Source organism: Perognathus longimembris, chromosome 4 (assembly GCF_023159225.1).
Source record: "Perognathus longimembris pacificus isolate PPM17 chromosome 4, ASM2315922v1, whole genome shotgun sequence".
Taxonomy (NCBI): Eukaryota; Metazoa; Chordata; class Mammalia; order Rodentia; family Heteromyidae; genus Perognathus; species Perognathus longimembris.
In genome coordinates, this window is record NC_063164.1 from 21,216,409 (window position 1) to 21,236,420 (window position 20,012).

The window sequence follows — 20,012 nt, forward strand, 5'->3', positions numbered from 1 at the left end:
TATCTATCCTTTGATTTAATACAGCTTTACTAAATATTTATCATGCCCACTGTGTTTATTATCAATGATATAATGGTGAATTGGAGAGAATATCTTCTAAAAGGATTCATACTCTAACAAAAAGACATACAAGTGAAATGAACAGTTAGAATGCAGTTATAAACTATTCACATCACACAGATAATATGTTCTTGATGAGCATTTGATGAGTCAATAATTAAGTGTGATCAGGATAATGATAATTCTTCATGACTGCAAGAGCATGGAAGAAAAAGAAATTGGGCAGATAGAGGCCTAAGGATAAGAGGGGAAATGGCCTACAATGGAGACTGCTAGTAATTTCTCCGGATGGGGACTTCAAAGAAGAGACTGAGCAATTGAGGCTGAAGAAATTGTCCAGACTCATAATGCCTTGAATGACTGGACACTATGGCTTACTGCTGTACTCTTAGCTGAGATCAAGAAGATTGTGATTAGAGGCTAGTCAGGGCAGAAAAGAATGTGACACATAGATGGCTGATGTAAGTACCCAGTAGAATATTCCCCTCATAAAGCCTAGTTTTATCATCAAACTTGGTGATATTTTGCTTACCTATTGTAGCCATGTGACTTTGAGTGCAGTTACTTGTTATCATTATTTCCTTGAAAGAAAGTATAGCATTACTTGGTCATCTCTGATCTCATTGCAGATTCATTCAGATTATATTCTCTAGTTCCAGGTCTATTTTATTCTGTGCATAGTTCTTTTATAAAAAGTAAAAAAATGATCTATTTTAGAAAGATAAATATGATGGCCATAATCATGGCTAATGCAGTTGTCTTCAGTGGCAAATTATGTAAATGAGAATTAAGAGATACTGTTTTTATTTTTCTCATTTTTAGGAAATTCTAAAGTGGTTTAAGAATCAATGCAGGCATGTTTTATATGTATTTTTTTTTCTCTTCCTCCTTAGATCTAGCAAAGTCAAACCTCAATTTAAAAAATAATGGTAAAGGCTTCTTGGGCTGTGGTTAACAAGTAGCTCTTGGGGAGAATGTTTTTCTCTTGGGGTACTACTTCAATCTGATATTCATTTTGGCTCCGATCAGTTGTAAATGCCAGGCTGTTTCTGTGAAATGTAACTGGTGTTTGCTCTGGGCTGATGGGACAGCCGTGTGCCGTTTGCTCTGTCAGTAGTTGTTCCTGAGTATCCACAGTGCATTATTCACATTAGCTCACAGGAACCAGCTGTCCTAATTCCAGGTGGACTTGGAGAAATCCTTTTACTTGCAGCAACAGCTGTGCCACCTGGTAGCTTAAAGAGCGGTAGTCAGATGAATGAACCATTGTTACAAATGTACTTGTTATCTGGAAAACAGTTTGCATAAACTATTAAAATTGAAGTCCTTTCCAGCCAAGTTGGAAAGGAAGGGTTTGGTTTTTTTTGTATTGCATTGAGTTGTTTGCTTATAGCCAACACCATGCATTTCAAACACTGTATAGACTCTACAAGCCAAAATATTGCAGTTTTATTTCCCATATTAATTGTTCTACAGCCCCTTAAATCCACAACCTATACCCTCTGGACATTTTATACATTCTCTAGGGGAGATTTCTCTCAATCCTGTCATTATTTTCACTATATAAGTAAATTTCTAGAGCTTGGATTATTGCTACAGAGAAGATTGAATTTGTTATTTGCCTTTAAAATAACAGTAAAGGGCCGGGGATATGGCCTAGTGGCAAAGAATGCTTGCCTTGTATACATGAAGCCCTGAGTTCGATTCCCCAACACCACATATACAGAAAATGGTCAGAAGTGGTGCTGTGGCTCAAATGTCAGAATGCTAGCCTTGAGCAAAAAGAAGCCAAGGACAGTGCTCAGGTCCTGAGTCCAAGCCCCAGGACTGGCAAAAATAAATAAATAAATAAATAAAATAACAGTAAAAACATAAAGAAATATTTTGATTAATTAATTTGTTTATTTTCAAAGTGATGTACAGATGTGGTTACATTTTCATATGTAAGGCAGTGAATACATAATAAATATTTCAAGTGGAAATCATATCTATATAGTCAGTAAATAAGATCTGCTGGCAAAAAGCATTCACACAGACCAAAATGATTAGAAAAAAAAGGTAAAAGCAGTAAGTTAAGAGCACATAAAAGGGCATCAATTGGATTGAATACATTAACTAAGATTCATGTTTTATGCCTTGAGCAAAAAAGGGCTCAGGGACAGCACCCAGACCCATAGTTCAAATCGTAGGGCTGGCAAAAATAATAATAATGAAATAATAAAGTGCCAAATAGGATTAGGAAATATTAGTGGAAGAGAATTTGTGTGTGTGCGTGTGTGTGTGTGTGTGTGTGTGTGTGTGTGTGTGTGTTTGCACTGGTATTGGAACTCGGCCTGGGTACTGTCTTTTATATTTTTCACTCTACCACTTAAGCTGAATCTCTACTTCCAGTGCTTGTCTGGTTAAATGGAGAAAAGAATTTCATAGACATTCCTGTCCAGGCTAGCTTTGAATCTCAATCATCAAATCTCAGCCTCCTGAATTGCTAGGATTACAGGCATAAGCCACTATTATATTTTATAACTGATAGGTTAAGTTAAGAAAGAATATTTAGGGCTGGTGATATGGCCTAGTGGCAAGAGTGCTTGCCTCTCATACATGAAGCTCTGGGTTCGATTCCCTAGCACCAAATATATAGAAAATGGCCAGAAGTGGCGCTGTGGCTCAAGTGGCAGAGTGCTACCCTTGAGCAAAAAGAAGCCAGGGACAGTGCTCAGGCCCTGAGTCCAAGGCCCAGGACTGGCAAAAAAAAAAAAAAAAGAAAGAATATTTATCTTTACCCAGATAATATGAAAATATTAAGTGATCTTGGCCATTACCTAATATATAGATACATTCCTAAGCTCAAGAACTTAGGAATTTGATAACTACATGTTTAGTAAAAAAAAAAGAAATCAAGAATGTAATCCTTAAGATAGCCTTTGTAGCTCGATGGCTATTTGCTTCAGAATTTATCCAACCTAATACAGGGCTCATGTACTAAGAAAATTTCATCAAATATTCTTTATGACAGAGTAATAAAAGCACTCAAGTACTATGGAATATTAGTGCAGAGAGAGAGAAAAAAATGATCTAATTTCAGTGGATTTCAGTTTTCCCAGCAACAGCTGATAAAGAGATTCCTTTGTCAAAAGTCAGATAATTGTAGCTTGTATCTGTGAATGAAGACATCAAAACAAAATCTTACCAAGAGCTGTTGAACTAAGTACTTCTGGGGATGGGAAGAGTGAGAGTAATGGAGGAAAGGAATCTAACTAAAACACCGTAAATGCATTATGAAAACACTATAGTGAAACCCCTTGAATAAGTAGCATACATTTTACAAAAGGAATGAATAACAGTGGTTGATGAAAGTGAATGGATATGATGAAGAAGGAAAACTATGGTCAAAATACTTTATATGCCTATGTGAAAATAGAGCAATGAAGCTGGTTGAGATTGATTTGGGATGGAGGGAGGCAGGTTGAGGGGTTGTGACAGAAGATGTGATTCGAAGGTACATTTTTTGCACTTACAGACATGTTAAAATAGAAGTCCTTTGTCTGAAACTAATCATCTCAAACTAAACATCTTAAAACAATGTAAGAAAAGGGAAACAAGTGAATAAATTTTAAATGTACATTTTCTTAAAAGTAAACATTCAAGTAGTGCCCACTTTAGGATTTATTTGAAGAATCAGTTAGGAAATTCAGGAATTTGGGCATATAAAGGCCTGATGATTTCTTTCTGCTTTAAAGAAATGAGATTACAAAAGAACCTGATGTTCTTCAGTAAATGCTTAAAAATTAGAAAAGTGTCAAACTAATCAAAAAGGGGGTATCTGGAAATTCTTAAGAAATCTGTGAGTTTTCCTCGCGTGTTAGATCATAACCAAGTGAGAATTAGGAAAATATTGCAACATCACAAAATTATATATTCTTAAAAGAAAAGAAAAAGCAGGGAAGAAAGAGAAGGAAGGAAAGAAGGAAGGGAGGGAGAGAGGGAGAGAGGGAACAAGAAGGGGAGGAGAAGGAACAGGAAGGGGAAGAAGAATTCATATCTGGCACCAAAATGAAGAGTTAAATTCTATATGATTACTAAGATCTTAAATGGGTAACACAATCCTTAATTTTTCTTGACTAAAGCTAAAGAATTTTGACACTAATATAAAATCATCTCCTTGTGTCCTTTCTTTTTGACTGTGCTAATAACAATCTTGGCTTGCGTCATGAAATACAACCCAGAGCAATGACTTAGAGCAGAAAGGTTTAAAGTGGGGGAATCTCAGCTTTATTTTATTGACTTATCTAGCCATGAATATTTAAAAAGGAACTATCCTCTTGTTCACTGATACTTGGAAAGAGTGTAGGAATTGCTGCCTGAGGATACCATAGCTTACTTAACCCTAGAGCAGCAAGAAGAGAAATTTATTGAGTAAGCCATGTACTAGGAACAATAAATCAGTAAGCAAGGGAAAAGTACTGTCATGAAGAACCTTTATGTTCTCTGGTTATTTAAAACTTCCTCCTCCTTCAGGACTGGCTTTGCTCTTGGCAAGGTGGGTGAATATATTTATATACAACATGGTTCCAGATGAAAAAGAAAGGCATTTTGGAGAAAAATGAAGTACATATATGTATACCATATAGAAATACTATTAACCCTTAATACTGTAGTGGAAGTTTTCTTCCTGCTTCAATTCTGGTAGCTAATTTAAATGTGAATAATCTGAGTAAACTAACTTCCTAAAGCAACCTCAGTGTTTGAAACCTATGGCTGATATGTTCAAGTACCTCTCCAATGAAACTATAAATATAATCTAAAAGAAATTTCATTTAAGGGAAGAATTGAGGCAGAGTGCAGAAGGGCAAAATTATAACTTGAAGAGAAATGAGTGACGGGTTTGGGGGCCCATTGATGATAGCTGTGTGAACATAGGCAGATACTACAATTCTACTTACCTTCAAGTTTTCTCATCAGAATGGGTGTTATAGATCTTAATAACAAGTTACCTTGAAAAATTGTAAAGCATAAATAAAATCACCAGGCACTGATGGCTCACACCTCTAATCCCAGCTCCTCTTTGGCTGAGATCCAAAGGATTGTGTTTCAAAGCCATCTTGAGAATAAGGGTCCTCTACACTCAAATCCAGGCTGTATGTGTGTCTCATATAGTAGAGTACCAATAAAGTCATCAAGGAAGCTGAATGACCTCAAGGATCTGAGTTCAATCCACAGTAACAGTAATTATAAAATTTTTTTAAAAAACTTACAAAAGCCCGTGGCATATGTTAGGTACATGATTTATTTCACTTCTTAATTTTCCTCAATATCCTATATCTATTATACAATGGCACCATCTTTATAATTAAAAAGACTTTGAGAACTGCATTGAGAATAATAGTTACTGATATTATATATAAAACTGATATTCTATATTCTGTATGTATTATATATAACATATAAAGACATTCTATTTCTCTCTAATCTGTGAACTCTATAGTTATTAATGCCATTACTAACTCCCTTTTACTAAAATACTCTTAGTAATTGATGATATGGGACATACAAAAAAGAGTAAAAGTTTCAAGATTAGTATAAATGGATAAAGAATAACTGTCCAAGGCAATCGTCCTTCAACTAAAATAGTCATTTATGTTTTGTGTATGCAGAGTGAAAGAATTTTCCCAAGAAAGAGGCATCATCCTTAATGAAATAAAATGAATAAATAAGTAAAAAATAAATAGATAAAAGATTATATGCAGTGTACATAGATATGGATACCGATATAGATAGATATTATGTCAGCTGCTGAAATATCAGTCGGCTTTTCTTGGGCTCTATAGGGTTAGACCAGATATGGACAGATTTTGGTTTGTTCAGTTAGCTTAATGAATAAAATGAAGGTTCTCAAAACACAACTATGTGAATTTGGGAGAAAGATAACAGTGCTACAGCCATGCATCAGGAATTACACACAATGTAAAAACATTTTTCCCAACTGCTGTCTGGCCTGTGGAAATGCAGAAATGCTAAGTCTATGTGCCTTGGGAGACCAAAGAGTGAGAAACCTTGGTACTTACTATGTCAGAGTATCTACCTAGATAATAATTAGGTGCAAATGGATTAGCAATATCTTACATGCACTCTATTTTAGAAATAAAGAATTTAGGATCATCCTCGACTTTAGAAACTGCAACCCTATACTTGTTGTTTATTTGAAGATAAAATATAATGCTCATGGATCCTGTGTTTAATTTAATAGATTTTAGGCATCTAGACATGTATTACTTTGTTTGCTAAAGGATATATTAAAATTATATATATACATATATATTAAATCTATCTTCTGAATCATTTAAAATTTCTCATGAATGATTTGTAACCATCTAAATGAAAGAACAGTGCTTGTGATATTGAAACATTTATCTTTCAATGATAAGGTAATGTGGGGCATGCTGTATTAATAAGTGAACATTGCATTTTATGTATTTGTTGAAACTTGGCTTCTCTATAACCCCTGGCTTTGAGTTCATGTTAATCATACAATATCACAGTCATATGACCACAAAATTAAACTCTCTTCTCTCCATCATGTTTAGCTTACAAATCCCTCTAGCAGGAACAAACTCCTTATCACCTGCCGGTTCATAACCCATCTCTTTCTGTCTCTGTCCTGCTGACAGTAAATCCTCTCAGCAGCTAAATGAACACATGCACTGGGGCTGCTTCCTAAAGATCCACACAAAGCGGAGCTTTGATGGACAGCAGAAAGTGGCACTAGGAAAAACAAAGCCTTTTAACTGAGAACTCTGCTTTGTTCTGCTGAGGTCATTCCAGCTCGTTCTGGCGGCTGTGAGGATCTTAATTTTTACTCAGCCAATTTACTTGCAGCTGTCATTCTTTCTAGTATTTCAAGTTCAGCCACTCCAGGGTGGAAAATTGAGGGAAAGGAATGAGAAGCTCTTGTTGCAAACTAAAAACAGAAAAAAATAAATAAAAAATGAATGACTAAATAGCCAAGTAAAATCTGGCTTGGCTCTGAAGTACAAAAAGTTATTTTCAAAGACTATAAATTATGACATAGTGATTAACATGTAATTTAAATATATTTAAACAACAATTATATCACATTTCCAGCCCATCTAATTGGCCTCACAGATGTTCCCTTGGAGCAGTACTGGTCTTCCAAGGGAAAATGAATGAGGTGCTTTATATCATGGAAACCAGATAAAAAAGCAATCTGTAACAACAAAAAAGGAAACACAAACATAAAAAGCAGCCAGTAACCCTAAAAACAATGAATGCTAAGGCATTTGCTGAGCAATTTTCTTTTTCCATTTTAATGTTGAAAGCAGGGAAGCCATGAAGACACTCTATTCCTGTGATGGTTTTGGCAGTATGTCCAGATAGAGTTGGCAGCTTGCTGACTGAAAGACTTGTCAAAGCAGGGATGGGACTGTGAAAGCATTCTAATAGGGCATAGCCTCACACTAGGTCCTGGAACTGGCCAATGTCAAGAACTCCAGGTTTTGTTTTTTTTCAATGCATAATTAGCCAGTTCCTGATCCAGAATGATTCGTGAGTTACTCCTCTGATCATTGATCTGTCAAGTGTTATAAAATGCAAAATGCACCATCCATTGGTGCTGCTTTCTTAGCTGTGATTCAAGATGAGCTTGACCCTGTGTCGCCACCTTTGCAAAGTTGAAAATCAGAACAATACTGAGAATTGCTAGTATTTGAGAATGCTTTGCCTTCTAATAGTAACCAAGGAACTAAAATAAGTTTATTATAGCCTCATTTCATTCTTGTTTGTCCTTCTAATAATTTCAGGAATTAGCTTATTATACAATGTTGATCCCATCAGGGCAATGGTCATGACTCTTCTAATACAGTATGGTATCACCTGCATTTACACAGTGCTTTCATTGTGGAGATTTAATAATATCCTTTATACACTCACTAGTTTACCAGGTTTTGAGAATGAGGTTAAGGCAAGAATGTGTAATGTCATCAAGTTTGGTCAGACAGATTTTACATTCCTTTTACTATTCCACTATTTTATTACTGGATTAAATAAAAATTCCTTTCTCAAATTTTATGTATTGGATTTCTGTGCCTTTATATAAGATAGCAAAGTATTCCTCTATTTGAGATGATTCTCTTTGATGAGTAGCTTTGTCATCTTGAGTGGTTGATTTCATTCATTCAGTTTAGCTGGTACAAATATGTATTGTTGAAAGTTCTTACAAAGTTCATAAATATATATTTATGTATATACATGTTTCATGATTGACTAAGTTTATTCCACTTGAAATAGAGAATTTTACCTAATACTATTAAACAGGACAAGCATACTAAATATATGTCTAAAAGTGACTTAAATGTCCATCCACTGGAGTGCATAAAAGTACATGTATAGAGTGGAACACTATTTGTTCATAAAAGGATTAACATATTGTCACTTGCAACAAAATGTGTGAAACTAAAGATAATTATGTTAAAAAAATTAAGCCAGCAAAGAAAATAGTACTACATGATCTTATTCATGTGGATTCAAAAAAACTAGCTGATCTTATGACAGTGCAGGGGTGGTCACCGAAGAGATGGACAATAGGGGAGAAGTTATGAAGGATTGCAGTAGGTCGACAATTTCTGGACTGATACTGAACAGTAGGGTGACTACAAATAATAATAATTTATTGTACATTACAAAAAGCTAAAATAAAGGGTTTGTTTATGTTCAACAAAAGGGAAATAATAAAACATTTGAGGCTGGACATATTTAGCCTGATTTAAATGTCACTATATATATATATATATATATATACACAACAGATATACAAATATGTATGTGTATATGTATGTATATAGGTATATGTATCAACATGTGGTATTAATAATTAATAATTTTTATATTTCCCTATACCATCTGAAGAATCAATTTTTAAACCATTTAAATATATACACATTTTTATGCTGCAATCTTCAATGTATTGTTAGTTGTGTTACTAAAAAAAGGAAATAGGTAGATATTTCCAATGCTATGCTAATAGTAGAGAGACTTAAATTACATACTCATTCTATGGGTTTGCAAAGTTTTGCTCTAATTCAGCAATCTTGTTAAGTGAAACCGTAAACTTCAGTTGTCAGTGATTTACATTCAGTGATTAATTCCCATGGGACCATTTTCTTTTTAGAGGTTGTTTTATGAATCTCTAAATAATATGAACACTGACCTGAGATTTTATTTAGCTATGGTCCATATGAAATATGCAGAATAAGCCATGAGACTTTTATTTCCAAGTAATCACATGAAAAGCTGGAGGTAGTGATGTGGCCCAAGTAATAACTCTGTTGATTTTTGTCAGAATGCAGACTGTACATCATATCATCAAGTATGATTGTCCACGTTATTTATTATCTCCAGAGCCTAGAGAAATGGCAAAATCCTTGGCACACAGACAGTAGATTCTCAATGTATGTACTTAAAACTGAGAGAAATACACATGTACATACATAATATATTGTACTGAGAAACAGACTTGCTTTCCATGAAACCTCCTTCCTAATGCTTAGGACCATTGTCCTTAATAATTCATCGATTGTATTCCTATTCCCACATCACTCAAAGGTCAGACTATTAAGCTTTAAATGTTTAAATGTCTTCTCCTTTTTAAACTGTGGGTTTGACTGGTCCTAACCTCATACAAGGAGTGTAAAGCGCGTTCTCAGAAAAGAAATTGATTTTTTCACATTTTTTCTTACTTAACTTTAAAAAATAATGATACTGAAGATAAAATGATGTGTACCTTTTAATAAATTGAATCAAAATGGCTAACCCATTGGCAAAGTGGTAAAAGTTGATTGTAATTTTGTGGCAAAATATACTTCAGGCTGGTGGAAATTCATTTCTATCTCCTCCTACACGTTACTTTTCTTCCAAGAGAAATATACATGCCAAGATATGAAGCTATTTTGGTCATTTTCCATCTAAAAAAAGAACCTGTCAGCTGGGCACTAATGGCTCACAGCTATAATTCTCAGAAGCTATAATTCTCAGCTAAATTCTCAGAAGGCTGAGATCTGAAGATTGCAATTCAAAGCTAGCCCTGGCAGAAAAGTCCATGAGATTCTTATCTGCAAGTAACCAACAAAAATCCAGTGGCTCCACTTCTGAGCCAAAAAGCTAAGGGAACATGTCCACACTTGGAGTTCAAGCTACAGTAATGGCACAAAAATAATAAGAAATTAAGAAACTCTCTCATTTGCAACTATCATTATTTCTTGCCTTCCTCTTTCTTCTTGCGTTAACCAAGAGAATGCTTATTGTCAATTTATTATTTATTACATTCAAAATTTTACTTTTCAGTACAATTTTCTTTTTGACAATTAACAATAGTTAATATTGAAGTCAAAGATTTAATTTCCTCTGTGCATATGAACACTTGGTAGTGAGAATGCATACCCTTTTACTGTTTAGGAAAATTCACTGTTGTGCATGTTTTCCCTTTTGCCTCACATGACTCATATGCCTTTTTGTTTTTCTTTATTTTCCATTCATGTTGCCACTTACTATATCCATCATTCCATTTTTCTTTTCTATTAGAGTGAAATTGGACACAGCCCTCCTCCTGCCTACACCCCCATGTTGGGAGTAAGTATTTCACAATCAACCTTCATATTTAGGATTTTTGGTCTTTGCTTACCATATTTCTTCTCTCTCATCTTCCCATATTTTCCTCATTTCTGCCTTTGCCAACAGTGAGTTTACTGTAGATTGTGTAGCTGCCTTTTATCTTAGCAGATAATCCAAAACTGAGATGTTATGCTTCAACAATAGCTTTCAATTTTTGTTTGAGAGATTAATCTGAACCCACCAATGATACTCCTAGGAGAAGAGGTTATCTTCACTGCCAAGATGACAAGTCATGTGCCAAAAGTCAGAATCTCAGTGATGATTCTCTAGATAGGAACTAAAGACTCAGGAATCGCTCATGATAACGCCTGCATAGAAGAAGTAAAGAAGGAAAGGAAACATCACCATTCACAAAGTATTTCCTATTGATGCCATTTTTCATGTTGAGTTTTATATGAAATACGGCAATTGTGGCTAAAGGACACCAAATACTTGCATTAAATTATATTCCAAATTATTTTCCCTTATAAGGAAAAGTAGAAATCTGAAAGTTTTTTTTAATTGCTAGCTCAAATTCCTCAACCCCTAGGAAAGCAAGAGTTAATAAGTACTATGACTTTTGTCTAAAAGACAAGCTCTGATATTTTTAGAGGTAATAGCATTCATTTTCACAGCTTCTTTCTAAATGTGTTTCTACTATTAACAGAACCAGTTTGTGTACCGAGATGGAGGCTTTGCCACAGAACAAGGAATGTCTGTACCCTATAGAGCCACAACTAGCACCATCCCAGAAGCTCCAGTTGCTCAGGGTGCTACTGCTGAGATTTTCGATGACTCCTGCTGTAATGGTACCCTGAGGAAACCAGTGACACCCCATGTCCAGGAGGACAGCAGCACCCAGAGGTACAGTGCTGACCCGACAGTGTTTGCCCCAGAACGGACCCCACGAGGAGAGCTGGATGAAGAGGGATACATGACTCCTATGCGAGACAAGCCCAAACAAGGTACGAACTGAAGGTTCAGATGCGGTGGCATTCAGTGTACATTTCCATCAAAATAAGCAAGATGTAGAGTGAAAATTGCCAGTGAGCAGGACCATGCAACGTTTGTAGCCCAGATAAAGACCTAGGCTTACTGCTACCTGTGGTACAATTCTTGATCTAGAAGCATTTACATTCCCTATGCTCTTATTAAAAATTAGAATCTCAGATCTCACTTGAAAAGAATCCAGATTTTTTTTTAACCAAGATCCTTCACAATCAATTCACTTAACCTAAACCTATTGGTGTATTGGGCTTACCACAGACATGGTAAAGATTGGTGTTGATGGCAAGAATATTTGAAGATTTTGGTAGCACCAGTGAAATATTTGGTTAAATTATTTAAAAGAAATTATTTAAATAACCTAGTATATCATGATAATACTTTTGTATGATACTTCCCAAAATTAGTCTTGATTCCATATGTGCTTTCATATACAATCAAGTCTAGAAAGTAAATTTTAGTTTTACAAATCCCAGCAATGATGTCATAAAAGTTGGTCCTAGAAATGTTGAGTGTGCAAATTAAGTAACACTTTTATTTCAAAAGTGAGTCTGATGTCTTCCGTGGTAACCCTATCTCAAAATAGAGAAGATGAATGGATATCATTAAAAATTGATAATGCCTCTCAGTCTTCACTGTCAACAGTAAGCTACACTTTAAGACCTCTACATGGGCCTTTTGTGTCCTTTTTATATAGTTAGGATCACTTTTATAAAATACATTAAGTTGTATTAGAAAAAAATTTTAATGAATAGTTTAATGTACATAATAGCCCAGTAGAAACATCCATGTAGGTTTAATGAAGACTATACAGATGAGCTAGAAGCAGAATCCTCTCTGGGAAGACTACCCCTTCAACCCAAAATTCATTCCCCCATATATGAGGGTAGGGCTGCCAAAGTTTAAAAATTGCATGAAGAAAAGGTTATACTGGGTTTCCAATAGAAAAACAGACTATAATAATGAGATCTTAATTTCAACAGGAGATACTTTTAGGATAGCCTAGTGTTAAGGGAGAATTTTAGCATAAATATTCCTACACTTTTAATTAAATGCTTTTAGGACTCTGAAAGAAAATTCTGTCTCCCTCATAAATTCTTTCATATTTTCTCAAATTAAGACATATTACTAACTATAAAGTTTGCCCCAGTACTGTAAGGGCAATAATAAAAAAATGCAGGGTAATATAACAGTACATAGAAGAAGTCGTTTTTTAGTATGAAATCATAAAAAGTAAGATGTGTACTTTCTTTTTCACAGGATTGTTAGAAGGTTGAAGTGAGAGCACCTTGTAAAGGCATGGAATGCAGTTCACATGTAGATTGATGGGATATTCATGACTGTCTTTTAGCTTGCACAAGCAATGTGACTTAACAAACTACGTTCAGTATGTCTATACCTAGGGGGATATAACTCTGACTTGGTGGGAGATGTCACTCTCTACATGTTGGATTAAGAATAGGAAATAGAGGGCTGGGGATATAGCCTAGTGGCAAGAGTGCCTGCCTCGGATACATGAGGCCCTAGGTTCGATTCCCCAGCACCACATATACAGAAAACGGCCAGAAGCAGCGCTGTGGCTCAAGTGGCAGAGTGCTAGCCTTGAGCGGGAAGAAGCCAGGGACAGTGCTCAGGCCCTGAGTCCAAGCCCAGGACTGGCCAAAAAAAAAAAAGAATAGGAAATAGAAACCTGGTTCCGGGGGCTGCGAATGTGGCTTAGTGGTAGAGTGCTTGCTTAGCATGCATGAAGCCCTGGGTTCAATTCCTCAACACCACATAAAGAGAAAAAGCTGGAAATGGTACTGTGGCTCAAATAATTGAGTGCTAGCCTTGAGCAAAAAGAAGCTAAGGACAGTGCTCAGGCCCTGAGTTCAAACCCCAAGACTGGCAAAACAAAAAGAAAAAAAGAAAGAAACCTGGTTCCTAGGGCTCATGCCTGTTATCCCAGCTAACCAGGAGGCTGAGTTCTTAGGACCACAGTTCAAAACCAACCAGCCAAGAAAATCGTTGATAGTCTCCAAAAACTAGAAGTGGAGCTGTGGCTCAAGTTGTAAAACACTAACTTTAAACAACAACAACATAAGATCTCTCTCTCTCTCTCTCTCTCTCTCTCTCTCTCTCTCTCTCTCTCACACACACACACACACACACACACACACACACACAGAAAGCAGAAAATGTACTTGGGAAGGGTGTTTTTTCAACAATTAATACATTCTCCATGCCTAGAATTCAGAATAAGAATACCTTAAATTTTTATATTTATAGTGAAAAAGAAGACAAGTAAGAATCTAGCATGTAAGTGTTTATGTGTCTTCATCATTCATAGTACAGACACAGAAATAAGATTGAAGACAGCAGTGATAATTATGAACATAATTTCTATGTAAGACCATACATAAATAGGTGCTAGTTTAATAATATTAACCAATAACTATATTGTATGATTTAAAACAATTATTTTCTATTTTGTGACTTAGGACATTGGAAGTAAGTGTTATAATGATAATTTATTCTCAAGCAGGTGTATATGCAACAGAAAGCAACTGAACTAGATTTGTGTAGGATGTCTCTCCAATTTGTTTTACTCATTGAATTGTTTCCAATGTGTAAAGTTCCTCAGGGAGCAGCTCAAATCAAATCTTTGTCACCTGTGCCGGCACTAATGGAAAACTACATAGACTAAAAAATGTTTCTTCATCTGAACTATTTGGGCATGGGGTCGATGCTACAATCTCTGGTTTTTTCAATTCTCTTCATAAAAATTTAAATTCCTCTATAGCAAAATACTGACTTTTAGGAAGCAATAGCATTTACACAACTGATTCCATATGTAGCAGGGACAAAAGCAGTGACAACAATTTAGAAGGTAGAAATTCTGATCCTGTCCTTGTCAGTGTCCTGTTAAGTCATGGGCATTTTTCTTTTTCATATGGCAGTAGTAATCTAAAAAGGAAAAGGCAATGGGTGAGGTTGTTGAGACCTTATGAAAACAAATCTGTGTGTTCCAGTTAAAGAAGTTAACCATGTGTATATAACTTTGGTCTGACATTTTCTTCTGAAAGGCAATTTCAGCTGATGTTTTTATTCTTATTGATTATTATTCCTTCAGAATACCTGAATCCTGTGGAAGAGAATCCTTTTGTTTCCAGGAGAAAAAATGGAGATCTTCAAGCTCTGGATAACCCAGAGTATCACAATGCTTCCAATGGTCCCCCCAAGGCAGAAGATGAGTATGTGAATGAGCCCCTGTACCTCAACACCTTCGCCAACACCTTGGGGAATACCGAGTACCTGAAGAACAATGTACTATCTGTGCCAGAGAAGGCCAAGAAAGCATTTGACAACCCTGACTACTGGAACCACAGCCTGCCACCTCGGAGCACCCTTCAGCACCCAGACTACCTGCAGGAGTACAGCACAAAATATTTTTATAAACAGAATGGACGGATCCGGCCTATTGTGGCGGAGAATCCTGAATACCTCTCAGAGTTCTCGCTAAAGCCAGGCACTGTGCTGCCTCCTCCACCCTACAGACACCGGAACACTGTGGTGTAAGCTTAGCAGTGGTTAGAAGGTAGAGAGACACGCCCCCACTCCATTTCCCCACCCCCTCTCTTTCTCTGGTGGTCTTCCTCCTATGTCCCAAGGCCAGTAGTTTTTGATGCTTTGATCCTGGAAGAGGTAGAGATGCAAGGAGAGTTATGTGCTTACCTAACTAGACATTGGATGGAAGGACTGAAAGAGAAAGACAGGAGGAACCACACTGTTTTCTTCATTTCTCTGCATGGGTTGGTCAGGAATGTAGATTATTAGCTAGAAAGGAAGGCAATACTGCCTGCTGTCCTTTTCTTTCCTTCATTCTTTCTTTATTTCCTTTCCTTTTTTTTTCTATTTTTTAACACAAGTGACTGAAACATCACTCTCTTCCTAATTGCAGTAATGGATGTGTGCATGTTCAGCATCTTGGAAATTATAACAGTTTCTACTAGGATAAAACCAAACCAAAACAAAACAAAAAAGACAATAATTTGGATACTGTGTGATAGTAACTCTGAGATAGAGAACCCAGTTTCTTTTCCCAGTAGTTTCTATCCTGGCAATTAAGAATGGCCAATGCAATTTTCATAACTTTTAAATCTTTATCAAAGTTTTTAAGTAGTAATAATGTTTGGAAGGCTTTTTTAATGTAGTTTTGATTTGACTTTTTCCTTGATATTAGTTTCTGCCCTGTTTCATCTTAATTCCTGTACAGATATTTACATGAAAGCTTCTTAAACAGAATTTAAACAAAGTAAATGTTCATTAGGATGAAGAGCCACTATTTTAAATTATATACTACTTAAAATAGAAAGAAAGGCGAAGACACTAGTCAAATGCAGCACCAAATCTAGCTATCATGGTTCATTCTGTTTTGGACATTCCCTTTCCCATTCTTTGCATACTTCAACATTTTCTTTTTCTCCATAAATGACAGTACTTGATAGGCAGTTGGTAATCTTAAGAGTAGATGAGAAACAAAGAGTTCAATGTGGTTCAGGAAAACTACTGACACTTTCAGGGGTGGTCCAATGGGGAAATCCATGAACTGGAAGAAAAAAGAAAAAACACTGGATTGGGTATGTCTACCTGGGAAATACTCAGAAATGCAGTTTGCACTTAAGCTGTAATTTTGTTTGTTCTGTTTTCTGAACTCCATTTTGGATTTTGAATGAAGCAATATGGAAGCAACCAGCAAAGTAACTGATTTAGTACATTTTTAAAGAAGAGCTAAGATAAAGGACAGACTGTGGAAATGCTAAACCAAGCAAATTAGGATTTTGGAACAGTACCCAGGGATATCGGTGCGGGAGCCAGCACATTATTTACATGTGATTTCATGTGTCTTATTTTGCTACATGAGGAAATCCGTTCAGTTTGAATAGCCTGGATGAAGCAGTGCAAGTTAAAAATTAACTTGAATTCTATGGAATTTCTAGTACGAGACTGTTTATGGAGCAGAAGGTAATTCTTTGCACACAAGTTGGTACTAATAAAAACAAACAACATAAATATTCAAGGCTTATCAGTAGGTCCTTGGGTAAACATTTGTAAATAAATGTGAAAACTATTCCCAATCATTTTATTATCCAACACTCTAATGTTTTGAAACTTTATATAACTCTTTTTTCCCATATCTTACCATGTTCTTGAACAAATTTCATTACCTTTTATTTGTAAAGAATACCTACCAAGTTCAGATGAGCAATGAGAATGAATGATTAAGAGCTGATTCTCTACAAAAAACGAAAGCCTCACCTCCATAATTAGGAAAACTGGGCCTACATATTTACAGATTTCTACATAAATGTATCCCAGTGCAATTTAGATTTGTAAATAGTATTTCTTTCTAATTTTAACGTATTGGGACCAAATTAGTTCAACAGCTGAAAATAAACTAAGTAGATTTAAAACTGCCATTAGTAAAATCCAGTGGATTTAAAGGAAACAAATAGGCAAAGGAATACATATTTCTATTTTCCATCCAACCATTCAAACCTACCTGATTCAACTAATATTTGTGTAGATGCTCCCTAAAAGCACTGTGTTATGCATAGAACAGCCACATAAATAGAATATTATCCCTAGCTTCAAAACTTGACAGCCTACGAGATGTATTTGGAATGACAATTTAATTTCTCTGAGTCCAAGAAATAAAACTAGTTTTTGACTAGGTTTCAAGGAACAATTCATTTTAGTGAAAAGATCTCCTGTGAATTCAAATGAGACATGAAGTAAACATCCTTCAAGTTACCTAAGTTGATAAATGGTTCAATGTAGTCATCCAAACACAAACTAAGACATTGCATCACTGGCCACTTGTCCTATGTCAATTCTAACTGCATCATTAAATCAGCAGTGGCTGATGGTCAATAGACAAAATCCTGAGAAGTGCCAAGATCCATTTGTTCTTAAGCAATTTGAAGTGAAACAAGTTGAAAGAGTTAGGTAGCAAAAGGAGAGAGGCTTGTGAGATATCTCCCACAGATGCTCAGCCATGAGCTTTCCAGAGATAAAGACAGAAACATTTAAGGACTACAAACTAATATCCCAGAGTGCTCTTATCCATTCAGGAGAGTCTAGAACAAAAGTAATCGTCACATCTATATTTAGGAAACATTGAAAGAAACCTCTCTTTCTCACTGATCTGCATCCAATCATAATGACAGCATTTTTTTGAACACAGTATTGACTTCTTATTTTTATTTGCAATACATAGTTACTACTGAGATATGGAAAACACACTGTTTAATTTGAGTAAGGAAAAAAATGCTTTCACTGTTGAGTTAATAGTAATATATTTAGAAAATACAGTTAGCCCTCTCCTTAAAAACACAGGACTTACACATCACATAATCTCCCTTTAATATCTAGAGATTAAGACAAGTACAATTCAAAATGGCCCTAAATGACTTACAATATTACCACTTTTTCTCTCCTTACAAATGATATCTGTGGTATGTATGCGATTTCAGTTATTTTGAAATTTCTTCTATTTTTCTCTTTATTTTTGTCCCACTAGGAAAATTCTGTGTGTGCATGTATGTGTGTGCCCATGTGTACATACACCAGTATAGGGCCTTGGACTCAAGGCTTGAACATTGTCCCTGAGCGTTTTTGCTCAAGGTTAGAGCTCTACCACTAGGGTCATAGGTCTACTTCCTGATTGTTGGTTGTTAATGAAAGAGTTTTACCAATTTTTCTGCTTGGGCTGCTTCAAACTAGGATCCTTAAACTCCTGAATAGCTAGGATTAGAGGACTGAGCCATTGGTACATGGCAGGAAAACATTTTTGATAGTAAATTGGAGAGCAGAAAAAAAGTTTCATTTGCTTCACAGAGTCAGTAGACTAAAGTTCTAAAATGCAACTGAAGCTTCCAAGTTGCTATGTAATATCAAATCCCAGAAGACAGTGGTACAAACAGAAAGACCTAGAATTGATTATGTAAGTTTAACAAATTAATGTTCAGTTACTATTATATTGACTGTATTTCTTAAATCACCAGATTTCATTGATTATAGGTATCATCTTAAAGAATCCTATTTTTAGGCAAGAAGAAGTTTTATAGCTAAATGATCATTTAAAGAGAAAAAAAATTAAGCAGACAAGCAAGATATCTTCAAAACCGAGGTATATCCAGAACTGAAAGCTTCTGCTAAACAAGAAATTGCTTAGATTATTGAGCAGCATATGTAGGATGAGGCCTTTCTTCTGGAAATAGCATGAAGAACAATGTTGATTTCAAATTCTGTTAACACACACACACACACAAACTGAACGTGAGAGACTTACTAAATAAGTGGCTTGCTTCATAGTCCAGGAAAAAGGACTCAGTAACTATAATTTGATTAAACAAACAGTGCTCCTCTAAGTGTCCTAATGTGTGCCAATGCTTTCAGAGGGTGGTGCATAGCTCCAATACAAAGGAAACATTAGTCAAACACTGTGAGTCTTTGCTGCTAAATGAAGCTGAAGAAATGATCAATGTACTTCCTGAAGTGTCAGAAATGGAAAGGAGTTGTTTAAGCCTGACAGCAAATGTTGTAAATATAAGGATTCTTTTTTCAGAGTTTTATAATCTATATTTAAAATCTTGAATTAGTCATTCATCTGTAATTGTTGATTATTTGACTAGTATACATAACATAGTTCTTAAGATAATAGAAAAGGTGATCCTGAAAGCATGTGTTAAGACTGGACAGAACATGATAATGCTGTAAGATATAGGTTTAGTGAGATTAAATGATATTATTACTCAATAAATCCAGCTAAAAAATAACCATAAACTATAATGTAATAAAGTAAAATTCAGGATAAGAAAACATAGGATGGATTTTTGCATAGTTAAAATAAGTTTTTCATTTAAATTTTTACCGTTGACTCCAATTGTGAAAACTTTCTTTGAAGCAGTAACTTTTTCTCATTCTCTTGTTCTACTATCAGTTTTTAAAATTTCTCATTGTAAAGTGCTTCCTATTTTCCCATTTGCTTTGTGAACACTACTTTGTACCATTTCATAGGAAAATATGCTGCATGTCACTTTAACAGCTCCTCATAAATGACTCTAAAAAGTGACAACATTCTATTATCTTAAGCTCAAAGAAAGAAAGAAAATGAATGGCATCATTTAGGAAGGAAAAAAAGTCTATTTAATCTGTTACATGTCCTTTCTTTTCCCACTGTGTGCGCATTCTTCTAAAGCTAGGAAATGATCAGTTAATAGTTTTCTGATAAATAGGCATGAGCC

At 35.4% G+C, this 20,012-nt stretch overlaps 1 protein-coding gene across 3 annotated transcripts in view; it reads left to right on the forward strand.

Annotated features, from left to right (window-relative positions):
• Window positions 1-15,718, forward strand: part of Erbb4 (erb-b2 receptor tyrosine kinase 4) — a 975,681-nt gene extending 959,963 nt beyond the window's left edge. For all 3 annotated transcript variants that reach the window (XM_048344825.1, XM_048344826.1, XM_048344827.1), the window contains 3 exons: window positions 10,651-10,698; window positions 11,387-11,684; window positions 14,837-15,718. In XM_048344825.1, coding sequence (XP_048200782.1) covers window positions 10,651-10,698; window positions 11,387-11,684; window positions 14,837-15,282 — 792 coding nt within the window. In that variant the 3' untranslated portion in view covers window positions 15,283-15,718. The remainder of the gene's footprint in view (window positions 1-10,650; window positions 10,699-11,386; window positions 11,685-14,836) is intronic.
• Window positions 15,719-20,012: the final 4,294 nt, after the last annotated feature.